The 15,296-nt window shown below is 34.4% G+C and overlaps 1 protein-coding gene across 1 annotated transcript in view; it reads right to left on the minus strand.

The window, feature by feature from the left end:
* COL24A1 (collagen type XXIV alpha 1 chain) overlaps positions 1 to 15,296 on the minus strand; it is a 383,490-nt gene that overhangs the window by 306,031 nt on the left and 62,163 nt on the right. The window contains exons 7-8 of the mRNA XM_066372218.1: positions 9,020 to 9,073; positions 4,917 to 4,970 (exon numbers count right to left, since the gene is read on the minus strand). Of these exons, the coding sequence (XP_066228315.1) occupies positions 4,917 to 4,970; positions 9,020 to 9,073 (108 nt within the window). The remainder of the gene's footprint in view (positions 1 to 4,916; positions 4,971 to 9,019; positions 9,074 to 15,296) is intronic.

Genomic DNA, 15,296 nt, shown 5'->3' on the forward strand with positions numbered 1-15,296 from the left:
TTCAAAATGAGATAAAAATCAAACACCATGGGAATGTAAGCACTTCTTGGGGTAAGGCAAAGAACTTGTTAATTTCTACGAATAAGGAGTTTAATTATTTTTAAAAAAAATTTAGTAGGAGAATGATCCCAGAAAACTGCAGACCTTGAGACTTACAGGTGGATACCATAGAGACCTCTCTATTCCACACACACCTCCCCCTTCTCTTGGAACATACATTACTTGTGCACAAAACAGACTGCTGCCAACCTTAGTCCTCAGCTCCTCACCATAGTGACCCACTAATCTCCTTTAATTAGTACTCAGTTTTTACTTTGCTCCCCTCAACTTTTATAGTCCTTCTCAACTAGGTGTCATTGAGAAAAACGGTATAATAAACTAATTCTCAAAGTGGTGTTACATGAAAGAAATCAGCATTCTGAGGACATGGAAATTTTTAAAACAACTTCTGGAAACTACAATATTTTCAATCAAATGCATTTATTGTTAGTGCTAGAATGTCAATCATAAGAGCTGGACTGAGGGAAATATCCCTGGACACAGAGGAGTTTTCAAAGTCCCACAAATTCTACCACTTTGGCAACCACTGGTTTGCCTGTGAGGGAGGTCAGTACTGAGCTTCCCTGTTCTCAGCTTCCCCGACCACTAGTGGGAATGACAGCTTGCAGAGAAGATGGCAACAGTGGCGACAGCACAGTCCTAAGCAGCAGCATTTGCATTAAACTTTCAATACTAACCTTGGATTGGGAACCAACCCAAAGAAAAACAGCTCTGCAGATTTTCACAGGGAAAATGGGCAGGTGAGAATATGATCTACAAAATTAACTATGAAAAAATGGAATTCTCCTTATTTCTTTCTCCTGGCACTGATTTTATTCCAATCCTGATTTTTTAAACTGTTGTTGTCATCAACATTTAGTATTGTTGAAGCTCCTTCATACTGACCTTGCTTTAACTAGACAATGAAAAACTGCATAGTCCTTGAGTGACTCACTGATAAACCAAAATGCATTCCACCTGATGCTTTTCGTTAACTGTTTTCCTTTTCAACTTGATAAACATATTAATTGTACACCTCCAACGTAATGGAAATAGTTTCTAAAATAATTGAAATAATCTCACCAAAATAGATTAAGAATTCACACTGATTTATACTTACTACGAAAACCATAGTTTTTAGTATTTTTTGACATTCAGAAAAACACTGTCATACATTATTCATAAAAATCTGTTTTAAAATGTGTGCAGTTTTTCACAATTGTTCTGAGTTATACCTTCATGCTAAAATGTGCTTAACTTCTCCCATCTGGCTTATTCTCCTGATCCTAAAAAAACTGAAATCACTGTTAATATTCTTACAACTTTAAATAGCAAGCTTCCAATATTAATATAGAAACTGATTGGCTATATTTAAATAACAATTTAAAACTCCATCTGGAGTCCAAACTCAGAATAATGACTCTTGTCTTCCATCCAACTCAACATGCACTCTGGATCAAACTTATCTGCTTTTTGGCACAAAGTTAGACACTTGGTGGGAAGTGAAACATACTTCAGTACTTAGGAAAATAAGAGTTATACGAAGGTAGCTAAATTGAGGCAATGTAACAAGTCAATCTGGAGAAACACATTGCTATAAATTAAAGATGTTAATAATAATATATATTTTTTAAAGCCAAGGGGAGAGAGATAAAAATGAGAAAGAAAAAAGCAAACCGGAAATCTAGTCAAGAGTGAAAGAAAATATTGCTGTTGATTTATCATTTTTATTATTTCTGACTCAATATTAATTCCAGTTTTCAAAATATTTTTACATTTAATCTTCTGTTTATTCATCTCAACAGTTTGCAAGAGGTGTCAGTGGTCTCTATACAACTTTCCTAAAGTCATTTTAAAAATTACTTGAGTATGGCTTATATTAGAAGATTTTAATACATCCACATACTCTGAGAGAAAAAGGAACAGTGAAGTCATTATTATCTGCCATCCAAACCTATATTTGTTCCCCTAGCTTTCATAAAAAAACACAATTTTACTTCTTCTTGCATACATGTTTGAAATGTCAGCAAACTGAAATACACTTCTAAGAAATATTGGCTTAATGAACTATTTAATTAGTTAATGCAGAAGAAGTACTCAAAGTTATTAACAGCACATCATGTGTCAAATAGGCCTACATCTAAGTCTTAACTACTGATTAGTAGTTGTGTGGCCTTGGGTAAGTTATTTAACCCTTTTATATACCTCAACTTATTTGTGGCATACTGAACATAGTATTGATCTTAAAGAGCTGTTTTAAAATGAAAAGAAATAGGGCTCATAAGAGAGACTGGAACATTTCACATAATAAAATAGCTACTATTAACATTAGTAGTGATAGTTATAATAATCCATAAAAAAGTTTAATAAATAGATACAATAAACTTTATACTAATCAATACCAAGTACCTATTCATCTCTAATAACATGAACAGAATAGTTAAAAGCACAAGTTAAAAGATTTAATATCAGTAAGTTTTATCTCTTGATCCCTCTATAACACTGAGTGACTCTGAGCAATTCTCTTAACCTACCTGGGCTTATTTGAGACATCTCACTTACAACATGACTAATTTAAGTTCTTGTCTTGATTATAGAATTCATCTACCACTTTCAGGGTAGAATTGCAATGATGAATGAATAGGATTCCCTAGCTTATAGCTAATATAAGCTGTTATTCTAGGTTGTCCTAATATGAATCCTGTTTACAAGAAGCAACTCTAAGAGTGATCTAGGTAGTTTAAAAATGAATCATATTAATAAATTCCATAAAAGCAGATCACAATTTACCTAAATATTCTACCCAATAATGTCTTGTCTTTCCCCCTTTCATACAAAGCACAGGAGCAGTATGTCAAGCTCATTTTGAATGTATTTCTGCTACACATTTTGTATTAAGGTCCAGTATGTACATTGATAGTGTGATGGAAACTTGCCCCAAGGCTGTTACGTGAAAAATTAGTTTAGGATTAGATTGAGTCTTTATGTCCTTTTGCTAGCAATACTTGTTTTATAAAAAATACTGTATATAGTTTCCATTATAGACACTCTGAAAAGAAGGAAATCATCCCAAATATTTCAACATTGTTCTGAACTACTCTCAAATCATAGTAAACCATGGATGTTCCATTTACCAGAAGATATTTTAGTTTCTATGTGCTTTAAACTAAATCTTCCCTGGAGAAAATTCAGCTCTAGCTGGTAATTGATAGTACAGCATGTTCCCTGACTTCTACAGGATCTATTTCTATTAATTAACAGTAAAAGCCAGATTTTAAGTTTTTTAAAAAAGATATAACAAAGATAGGAATTTGTAGAAGATACACAATCTATTTCCTAGTTTCTTTAAATTAACGTTATTACTTCATTTTATTAGATTTACATAGATTAAAATGAATATATTCTTCTTAATATTTTAAGATACTGATAGGCCAAGATGCAAATAACATGAACAGAGGACTTTGGATGCTAATATATTGGTTGAGTACAATTTCAAAGTTTATATCATAACCTAGTCTTTCTTTATATCCTCTTCTACACAATCAAATACATGCCTGTAGATTATGACCAGTTCTGTTGATCAACTGTAGTTTCAAGTCTCCATGGGAGCAACCAGCAACCTCACAGGAGTGATCAGATTCTAACTGCTGTCTAGGATAGACTAGTCTGAGGACCATAAGAATAATAGTGTGGTGTGGTCATGGGAGAAAAAATACTCCATGAGATCACAACCTTTTTCATTATTCCACAATTCAGCCTTTTAGCAATGGTTATAAGGGAAAGCAAACAAGGTCAGGATCCTTTCCCAAACCAGATAAATAGCTGATGGTTAACATTTATTAAGGGCTTGCTATTCGTTTGACACTATAGAAGCATGGATTATTTCATTCCATGTTCTCAATAACTCCAGCCTAGGAAGTAGGTTGTACCATCTTCACGTTTTAAAGATGAGGCAACTAGTGCTCAGAGAGGTCAGGCAACCTACTCAAGGCTTATATGGAAACTGGGAAGAAGCAGATGGAGTTTGAACCAAGTAATCAGAGCTTGACTACTACCACCCACCTAAATCTCCCAAGAAGGATGAAATATGATGACTAAAACACCAACACAACTTATTATTATATATATTTAGACATCCATATCACATCAAATATTGCCCTCCAATATTCCGGTGTTCTTAATATCTTAGCAAGACATTCTGTGCCTTCCTTATTCCCTGTAAAAATCAACAACTAACTCAATGCTTGGAGAAAAAAACAAGCTGAATATATGAAAAATAATTTACACTTGTGTTAATCCAAGAAATTACACAACATATTTTATAAAATAACTATCACAGCTTTTTATGTGAAAGAAAGCTTAGTTATCTGCATCTGACTACTATTTTATAACAACTATCCCCAATCCTCATGTCCACCTTTCTTGTCAGGACTCACAATCATGTATATATCATGGCAGAGATTATTATTTCCTAATAAAAAATGAATTCCTTGAAAAAATAAGCCAAGTGTATTACCTATAACCAAGTGTAACTCACTTTGGATATATAAAACTTAAAAGTGATTTCAAAGTGTCAGAAGTAGGTTATTTCCTTAATATAATAAAAAAGAAAAAAAAGAAAAGAAAAGCTTCAATATTCTATCAGTGGCTTTCTCATCATTAAGTGAAGGGTTTTTTGGGTTTTTTTTTCCTTTTCAGAAAACCCTGGCATTTGTGGGCACCACTTTCCTGGATTATGACAGTATCCTAATTCCTATTGCTGAGAAAAGAAATTTAAAATATTGGATCTAGGCTCAACTTCAAAATGAGATCCAAGAAACTGAAAAAGCTTCTAGATTCATGACATTGAATTCTGTCAAAGTAAAACCACATCTTACCTTACTACCTTGTATACCAGGGGGGCCCATTAATCCAATCAGGCCTTGATCACCCTAGGAACAAAGCACAGAGGTTTAATGTTATAACAGAGGGTTGAATATTAGAATTCCCCTGTTGCAGAATTTCATCTTGGCCATCAAGATCTTATTCATTCATTTCTGATTTTGCCCATATTCCACCTTGTTTCCGAGACATTGAGAATTCTCTGAAGCTCCCAGGCCTTCTCTCTCCCAATGCTAAATATCTGGACTGTGCTTCCCCACTTCTATGTTTCTGCTCCTTTTTCTCTGATGTTCATTTCCCTAGGAATGAGCTTACTTCCAAAATTCTTACCACTCCAAGGTTTACCATGTTTTAAAAAACTAAAGTTTTCTTTCAAATTCTACAAGCACTTCATATGGCAGCTGTGGAGGGTTTAGAGCTGCTCTTTTTGGTGAGGACACACAGCTCCAAGGGCCTCCCATATGGAACCTTTAACCAGAGGCAGGGGCTGTGAGGAGCAGGGCAGGATTCACCCAGTGCACCAGGAAAAGGGGTACTTCTGCTTCTGGGCATGCCCTGGTGCCTTGTGCCAGGCAAACAAAACACCAGGGCAAAACTACAGTGAAAAATTATCGGGAGGACCCTGTGTTTGGCTCAACAGACAAACTCCACCAGTGAGGTCCCTCTGGTCCCCCGTCTGCAACCTTGATGAGGCCTGCGAGCCCATCTTGGGGTAGTAAGGGGAAAGTATACCGGTGAGTTGAAGGAGTGTCTATGTGGGTAGAAATGAGGAGGAACACCAAGGAGGCTGTGTAAATCAACAGGGAAAAAAACATGTCACAAAGTAATGGGGCATAATATTAAACCTGTTACTCTAGGTGCACTTTTTCTTTACATCTTTTCCTTTACCTTCTTCTGCTGCAACAATTTATTGTGCGTGAAAAAAGAAAATGTATTTGAAAGAAAAGGAGTATTTAGGTAATAATCCTTAAAAAATCATTAGTGACTTTCTATTCTGTTTAATTTTTAGTGCATTATCTACTTTAATATGTCTCCAAATTAAAGTCAGAAAAGAATGGTTCTGATTAAAAAAGTGCTTTTCTACTTGTTCCAACATTCATTTTAATGCGACTTCTCAGTTTTAAGATGTCCTCCATTTATGACGGGATGGTTTATACAGATTTTTTTTTTTTCATTTATTGCTCTGACAGAGGAAAAAGAAAACTGCAATAGGAAATAGCAGACTATCTCCTTCCTCTAGCTCCAATCATGAGTGGATTATTTGATTTTCCTTAAAAGATTTTCCATCTGAAAAATAAGAATAATATCTCACTTGTCTTATGGGAAAGAAAAAATTACCACTATTTAAAAGTTATCTTTGCTTGTCATTGAGATCCCAAAAGGATTTAAACACTTATATATACACTATGAGGAATGTTATTTAGTGGATATTGCATACTGAAGAACTAGCTCCTGCATTGCTTTTATTGTTTTATTATTGACCATATATTTATTGTAAAAATGGCTAAACAGTTAAAATACAATTCAATTGTTTCTTAATCCCCCTATACTCCTACCAATTTCATGTTTGTATTTTACTTGTATTTATATTATATGCATAAAACTAATATCCTGCCTTGAACTCAGTGTAATGTAAATATAATTTCTAATAAATTATTTTAAAATTTTATTATTTTAGAAATGTATCTCAGTTTTAAAAGCTAGACTTTAGTTAAAGCTCAATGGCAACTTGCTATTAAATCCTACATCTTACTACATTTTTCTTTTATAGTATTAACCAAAATAAATTAGAATGTAAGTAACTCAAAAAGTTAAAGAAAAAAGACTGACATTCTTCCAAGCCTCAACTCCCAGGCTGCATCACTCTAGATTTTATACTAATACTGTTCACATTCTGAACCACCCTATATTTTGTACAGAGAAGCCACAAGGAAAGATAAAGCCAAACATTTGATATACATCAGAAAACTTAATTTGGAAAGTTAAAGGATTCACCAACACAGAGTGAAACTCTAAATTTCTAAATTTTCAGTAGAAATGAAATGTCCTATATTTAGATATTTTAAAAGATGGCATTTATGTTTCTCAGATTCCAGATTTTTATTTGTAATAATTAAGGGAACAATTAAACTGCCATTCTATTTCTAAATAATTTAGATTCAGTAAACTCAGTTCCCTCACAGTTATGAAATTCTTAGTTGTTGTTTTTTTTCTTTGCATGTTGAGGGTTTATTTTTTTTATTGTTTTTTTGTTTGTTTGTTTGTTTTGTATTTTTCTGAAGCTGGAAACGGGAGGCAGTCAGACAGACTCCCGCATGCGCCCGACCGGGATCCACCCAGCACGCCCACCAGGGGACGATGCTCTGCCCATCCAGGGCGTCGCTCTGTTGCGACCAGAGCCACTCTAGCGCTTGGGGCAGAGGCCATGGAGCCATCTCCAGCACCTGGGCCATCTTTTGCTCCAATGGAGCCTCGGCTGCGGGAGGAGAAGAGAGAGACAGAGAGGAAGAAGAGGGGGAGGAGTGGAGAAGCAGTTGGGCACCTCTCCTGTGTGCCCTGTCCGGGAATTGAACCCAGGACTTTCGCATGCCAGGCTGACGCTCTACCACTGAGCCAACCAGCCAGGGCCTTTTTATTGTTTTAACGATGTGTTCCAGGTATCCTGTGCAGTAGTCAGCTCAACTGTTCTTAAGATTTCCTCCAAACTTTACACATCATCACATCTGATAGCATTGTTTATACACAGAAAGAAAAAAGATGGGATTAAGCTATTCTATATGTTTCTCTGTAACTGTCATCTCAAAGTACGTATCACTGGGACCTGCCATGTCAGTAGCTGTGGCTTCACCTGTGTTAATAATATTTTATAAGAAAGGACTTTTGCCATAGTGATGCACCCTTTCAACGCTATTAGACCTTGATGTTATTTCATTCAGCGCCATCTCACCAGTGCCATCAGGGGACTTCAGTGTGTCCTAAGGGGCTGTATTAGTTCATTTGAGCTAACATAACTTTGGGTGCTGTAAACAGTAGACATTCTATTTTTTTCAAAATACGAGAAGTTAGAAGTTTGAGATGAGAAAGTCGTTAAGATTTTTAATTAATTATTTTGTTTTACTTGTTAATATAATATCTGTAAATTTCATTAATATGATGCAATTTTTTCAAAGTTTAAGACTTTTTGTACCAATTAAAAGATCAGCTTTCAATCCAGGAAAAACCAAAAGTATTCAGGGATTTTTAAGGTTTGTTAATTTATACTACATAAACCAAAACATTCTATAATTGTATCACATTCATCAACTACTTGTCCAAATACAGCTTCCAGATGTATTCCTAAAGACTCCATTTGTATTCAACCTCACTGGAAAATAGTAAACTCCTCCTAAGAAAAGTCTGTTGCTATCTTTACTTTAAATTTTTAGTTGTTTTTTTTTTACCTAAATGCATGTGTGTTTGAGAAATGAATAACGCAGATGTACATGTACTATCCATGTGTCTATTTTCTCAACTAGAAAACAAGATGATTATGATCATTTCTCTTACAATTACTGTGGGATTTAAAATATGTACAACTATCCTTAAAAAGATATAAAATGACACTGGAATTTATGTATATTATGTGTATGCATATAAACAGCAACATTTTTGAGGTTAAGGTCATATCTTGCTCTTTTTTTTTTGCCCCACTCATCCCTAATTGGCAGGTAGCACAATGGCAGGCCACAGTAGACACTCAAAAAACTTAATGGTAAGATTTAAATCAATAATAAGAATTTACTTAATTCTTCAAATATTTCTTTCTTCATTAAAATCCAATAGTTTTTCTCTCTTCTCAGTCTGATAACAAATAAAGTCTCAAAAAAGATAAAACAATTTAAAAAATTTCCATTGATGGGGGGCATTAACTCACTGTTCCACTTAATTGTTCTATTTAATTGTGCACTCAATGATTGCATTTTGTACATGCTCTGATTGGGGGTCAAACCTCAGCCGCCAGATGATGCCTCACTTATTGAGCAACCTAATCAGGACCATAAAACAATTTTTAAAAGCTTGAAATATATCATCATGATTTTATTCATTAATAAATAATTACCTTTTGTCCAGAAATAGCCTGATCTGGGGAAAATCCTGGGTCTCCTTTGGGGCCCTAAATAAAAGTTATAAAATACTTTGTGAAGCATAAATTATATACATCGTACTTCTTTACATCAGCAGAAGTTTTATACATTTTTTAATACTAAATCATTTTAAGGTGAGATGGTCATAGATTATTTACTTTTTAAATGTATACTTTTCTTAGCTTTATGTTTAAATGTTGAAAAGATTCCTAGAAATTCCCCAGACATAGCTGATATTTTTAATCTACTAAAGTTATACTACTATCAAAACAACTTTCTTCAAGAGACTTATATAGAGGTCCTATTAATCTTTCCATGTCTGTGACATATGGAATTATAGTTATTTTAGCATTGGAAAGCAAGTTATTTTCAGTAAAATACAACTTACAAAAATTCATAAAGTTTTTAGATCTTATTCCAAGTTTAAACATTTTCTAAAATCTTGCAAGGTACTTGTATTTTATCATTTAAAAAATTCCTCTAATAGCCAAAATTGTTTTTGTTTCGTTATAAAATATACTTTCATATTGATAATCTTTATCTTTTATGTTTCAAGAGAAATATAACACTAGGTTTCAAATTATTTTTTAGTACAATATTAATCTTTCTTTTAAATCTTTCTTATGATTATTACCAAAGTATCTCCTTGTATTTCATACCTCATGAAATAAGAGATCCCAATTGAGATTCTACATAATTCCAATTCTGATTTCATTACTATTCTCAATTAATAATAAATAATTTTTTATTCCTAGAGAGTTCTAAATGCTATTTGAATTCTATGGGAAATAGGGAAATAGTCATGTCATCTTTCACATGTTCAGGGGTGCTTCCAATGGCACTCAAGCTGATTGATGAAAGAAGCAGGACTAAAAGAAAAATCCTCACACTCAAGAGTAAGTCTTTTCATTTTGCAAATAAGAGATGAGTCTTCATTGGCAAAAAAGTCTACATCCCAGAGTAAAAAAATTTTAAAGAAAACTTTGTTTTCCAGGCTGACCTCTTCCTTTCAACAGCCATCATCACTTCTACCACTAGACTATAATTTTAGATCATTGGTTACAAAATTATGGGAGATTGAGTGATATCTGAAAATTTAAAAACTCAACTCTTCATCAGAGAAAAAAAGATAATAACTTAGAATTTATAAGAGATAATAACCTATCTAGTAAATCAAATTTTATAGATAAAGAAACAATAAAATGCAGGAAGGTTAACTGAATTGGTTAAGATTGCTTAGAAAATTACTGGCAAACCAGATCAATTTTCTTTCTTATATCACAATGTCTAGTAAATAAGATTACTTATTGACTTTAACATTTTTAAGTTTCTATTCCTAACTAATTGATTTGAGGTAATATTTACAAAGAATTTAAAAAGAACTTAGGAAATGATAGCCCTTGAGAAATCTGACTATAAAAAAAAGTCCTTTGTTTTTACTTATAAATCTCATATTAAAAATTCTTATCTTTAGGTTCTTCTCTCTGAATTTTCTATTATTTATCAACTTAATATTATCATTCAATTTTCTTAATATCTTCCACTAATTTGATATTTCATTCTCTATTTAAAAATATTAAGAGTAGGAAAAGTAATTAAGCAATAAAAATTGGATTTAAAGAGAGAGCTTCCTCTTATTCATAAGCTTTATACATCTGGGCAGCATATTTATAGAGCTATATGTCAAGTCTCTTTTTATTCTACACAAATATACTTGAGTTAATTGATCAACTTGCATTCCAGCACCAGAATTGCAAGATCGCATGAAGTCAGCTTTCGACCTGGTCAGCTGTGGGCTGATTCTAGTGTAAAATGCATGAAGCAGAGGTTATTGAACATGACAACTTTACCTGAAATGTCAAAGAAACAGGGCTATTTTTATGATTTTTCTATTTTCTATTATTTGTATGATTTTTTTTTTGTATTTTTCTGAAGTGAGAAGTGGGTAGGCAGACAGACTCCCACATGTGCCCCACTGGGATCCACCTGGCATGCCCACTAGGGGGCAATGCGCTACCCATCTGGGGCATTGTTCTGTTGCAACAGGAGCCATTCTAGTGCCTGAGGCAAAGGCCACGGAGCCATCTTCAGTGCCTGGGGCCAACTTTGCTCCAATGGAGCCTTGGCTGTGGGAGGGAAAGAGAGAGAGAGAAAAGAGAGGGGGAAGGATGGAGAAGCAGATGGGCACTTCTCCTGTGTGCCCTGGCTGGGAATTGAACCCGAGACATCCACAAGCCAGGATGATGCTCTACCACATCAGACACACTAGTTGCTCATTGATTGCTTTCTCATATGTGCCTTGACTGGGGTGGAGGGGACTCTAGCTGAGACAGTGACCCCTTGCTCAAGCCAGCAATTTTGGGCTCAAACCAGCGACCTTGGGCTTCAAGCCAACAACCAGGAGAATCTTCTCTGGTTCCTCCTAAAATCAAAGGCATGACCAGTCTCAGTGGAGCTTGCAAAACCCCTCACGTCTGGTTCCCCATCTGCACATTTTCTCTTTCCCTGCCAACATGGCTTCTTTCTTCAGCACTCTGCATTCTCTCAGCTCTCTCTTACAAACATGGCTTCTTTCTGCCTCTTGTCCTTCTCTCTCTTTTCCAAACTTTCTGGCATGAAAACCTCCCCTCCAGCAAACATTAGCAAAACAATGGCCCTTCCTAAGCAAGAAGGTAATTTGCAATTTCACAGACTACATATACCTGGCGCTGCTCAGACCTCAATGCAAACTATAAGCAAGCAAACATAAAAGTCATATTTTACAAACTTATTTGACCAACAGAGGACCTTAAGGTATTAGAACCATTAACATGTTAGAACAGATTTATCAGATTAGAGTCTACCCACTATAATGGTAAAAGCATTGGGATTTAGAGTAAAAAGACTGAATGGGTCATACAATCTCTCTGAAACTGAGATCACCCCTCTGTAAAATGAGAATAATAATAATTATATCTACTAAATTAGCTTGTAAGATTTTGGATCAAATTCTCTATAGACTATAAAGATATTAGTAATTAGCATTAAAATAGACTAAAGACAACCAGTAAAATAAGTTTAAAATTATCGCCACCTTGAAAAGCAGATAACACAACTCTTGAAGGTATTATTGATGAAGCTGCAAAGTTCAGTGAAAGAATTTAAAACTAAAAATGTCAGAGTATAGATGAGCTAAATTGTGAGAGTACCATAGGGAAAACACTAAATGACATGATCTTGAGGTAGTAGCATCACTTGGATAGTCTTAACTTTAGCATTACTAATAACTACACTCTCTAACCAACACTTCTTATTTTTTTAGTTCACTCTCTGGAAGTCCCCACACATTACGGTGTATAGAGATGTGTTGTAGAATTGAGCACTTGAAACCTGTATAATTATGTTAAATAGTGTCACTCTAATAAATTCAATAAAAAACAACTTTAACAATTATTTGACTCATTGGAAATGCTAATATGCCATGCCACCACATTTATATTGTCTCATTCCCCACACAGCATCACTTCCATGCTTAGCCAGCCTAAATGCCAGGGTCTGACAATATAATCTTCCTTTGCATGCATAAACAACATCATTACTGCTTTTCCCCTTTGTCATGGAAGCTTACATGGCAATTCTTAAGCCTAAACTCTCTCTGCCTATTCTGCCCCTGCCCCCTAGCAGCTGCAGGTGACTAAGAGAAAACAATCATGTTGAAAAATCTCACTTTAAATTCATGACTTCTTACATTGATTGGTTTTACTTTGTTTTTTGGTGTATCCAATAACAGTCTTGATCCATTCACTTTTGCACTTTCATAGATGATTATTTCATAACTTCTCTCTCTTCATGCTCAGCAGGTGCTCTTGCTTGGAAATTTCACAAGCTCTTACAACCAAATCCACTACCTTACTTAAATCTGTTCTCCAATCCTCTACCTTCATAACCAAACCCACAATTCTCTCTTGATCAGGACATCATGGGAACACTGTCTTCTCTACATTATTTTAATTTTTATTTCTCTCCAGGATAACTGCCATCACCAAGTAAACACACTATAATTTCTTCCATCTTAAAAAACAGCTTTCCTTGAGTCCACATCTCACTTCTCTGGTCATTAATTATTCCTTTTTAGAGCAAACACCTCCTAGTAAGTTGTCTGCGTTACCCAAAAGAATGCCTCTCCTTTCACTCTCTCTTGGACCTACTCTACTCAGGGTTTTGTCCCTAACACTATCCTACCTCATTGGTCTTTTTTCCTCAGTTTGCTAGTTCCTCTTCTTTTTCCTAATATGCCAAACTCCAGAGCATCCCAAGACTCACTCTTTGGATATTTCTCTGTCTACATTCATCCATAGGTAATCTCATCAGTTCGATAGCTTTAAATTTCATATATACACTGATGACTCTGAAATGCATATTTTTAGCTATGACATCTCCTGTGAACTCCACATCCATATATCCTTTTTATATTTCTACTTGGATGTCAAATAGTCATCTCAGATTGAATATGTCCAAGAAGTAATTATTGGGAGTTCTGGTTCAGATAGTGACAGATTAGCATATATCTGACTAATCCTTCTGCAAATAACAATTATAAAGTCAGAACCAGATACATAAAATAACAATATGATTACACAGGAGAGTGACCAGAAACAAAATACACTAGAGAGGATTCAACTCCTGAAAGAATGAAGCTACACTTCATTTATACTGCTTTTCCCCTAGGGACACTCTCCAGACTGCACACAGTGGCTAAAATTCAAGCAGAAAATCAAAGATCTTCTGGCTAATGGTGTTAAAGCACAGAGTGTGGGGCTACCAGAATGACTGCAAATTGAGGGAGAAATTCTTAGAAAGACAGAAAAAAGCTTCCCCCAAAACCTGGATATAGACTCTTCAATTCTTGGCTGATCCTGACATGTGATAGATTCCAAGGCTCAGCAGAAAGCAACAATGGAAAGGCTGAAAGAATTGAACATAAATTTCATTTGCTGGCTACCACTAGGGGTTTGAGCTACAACACTTCAGAGGGACATGGTAAATACCTTATAAAGTTTAAAACAGCCTTATAAATAGAACATATTCCCACACTTTCTTAAGGTATTTTCATTTATAACAGCTACAAGATTGTTTTTATTCTATTTAATAAATAATAAATGTGGTATTTTCAGTAAAAATTGCATTTGTTATTGGCCTAGCACCTTAATAAGTAGCTCTTCCAAGAAGAGGGAAATATTATTTTCTTAAGTATCAACTATGTATAAGCATTCTACTAGGTACTTTTTGTGCTTCATATCATTTAACTTAAGAGGTAACTTTTGGTTCTAACAATTTTTATAAAGCACATTAATCCTAACATGTTTGTCAAGAGGTTCCATAATACATTTCATTTCCCATTTCAGTTAAATCTTTTCATATTTGCAGTTGTTTTAGTTCTTTCTGGAGAACCAAGTAACTCCATTTGAAACAGATGGTTCCTGGTGTAAGTGGCAAGATAACTTTTTATACAATTTTTTTAGAGGTCATTCTACCTATATTATTCTTACTAAACAATAACTGAGAAAAAAATAACTGGAATTGTCTTTGTACTCTATATTCTCTTAATTTAAAGGGAATATTTGTTCTCTAAAGGAAAGTAAATCCTGTGATTACATATCAAAATTTCTTGTTAGGAGCATGCAATTTTTTTTCTTTGCATTATTTTGAATAAATATTCTAAGAGGAATATAAAGTGTAAAGCTTGAATGTTCTATTAATCATGATTAGTCTAAAACATATGTTAAATATTTAGGGAAATTGGTTTTACAAAACCACAAACTGCAAGCTTTATTTGATGCCTTTAAAACAGTGTGGTAATTTTTAACACCTGTCGCAAATCTAATGCTCTTCACCATTATGTAGAGTTAAAAAAAATCATGGTCAGTTTGGGATTTTTGGATATAATTATCATGTTATTAAATATGAATTAGAGACTCATATTCAGGCTTATAGGATGAAGTTTCCAAGCGGTCTAAGTAGTTGCTTTATAATTAAAAGTAGCTTTTTAAAATCCCTCATATATGGGTTCATAAAAATATTTTATTGGTGAAGAGTTGCAGTCAAAATCATGTCCACACTACTAAATAAAATATTTTATAAAAAGTTGTGAGATTTAGCCTGACCAGGTGGTGGCACAGTGGATAGAGCATTGGACTGGGATGTGGAGGACCCAAGTTCGAGACCCCGAGGTCGCCAGCTTGAGCGCAGGCTCATCTGGTTTGAGCAAAGCTC

The sequence above is a fragment of the Saccopteryx leptura genome, chromosome 3 (assembly GCF_036850995.1).
Source record: "Saccopteryx leptura isolate mSacLep1 chromosome 3, mSacLep1_pri_phased_curated, whole genome shotgun sequence".
Taxonomy (NCBI): domain Eukaryota; kingdom Metazoa; phylum Chordata; class Mammalia; order Chiroptera; family Emballonuridae; genus Saccopteryx; species Saccopteryx leptura.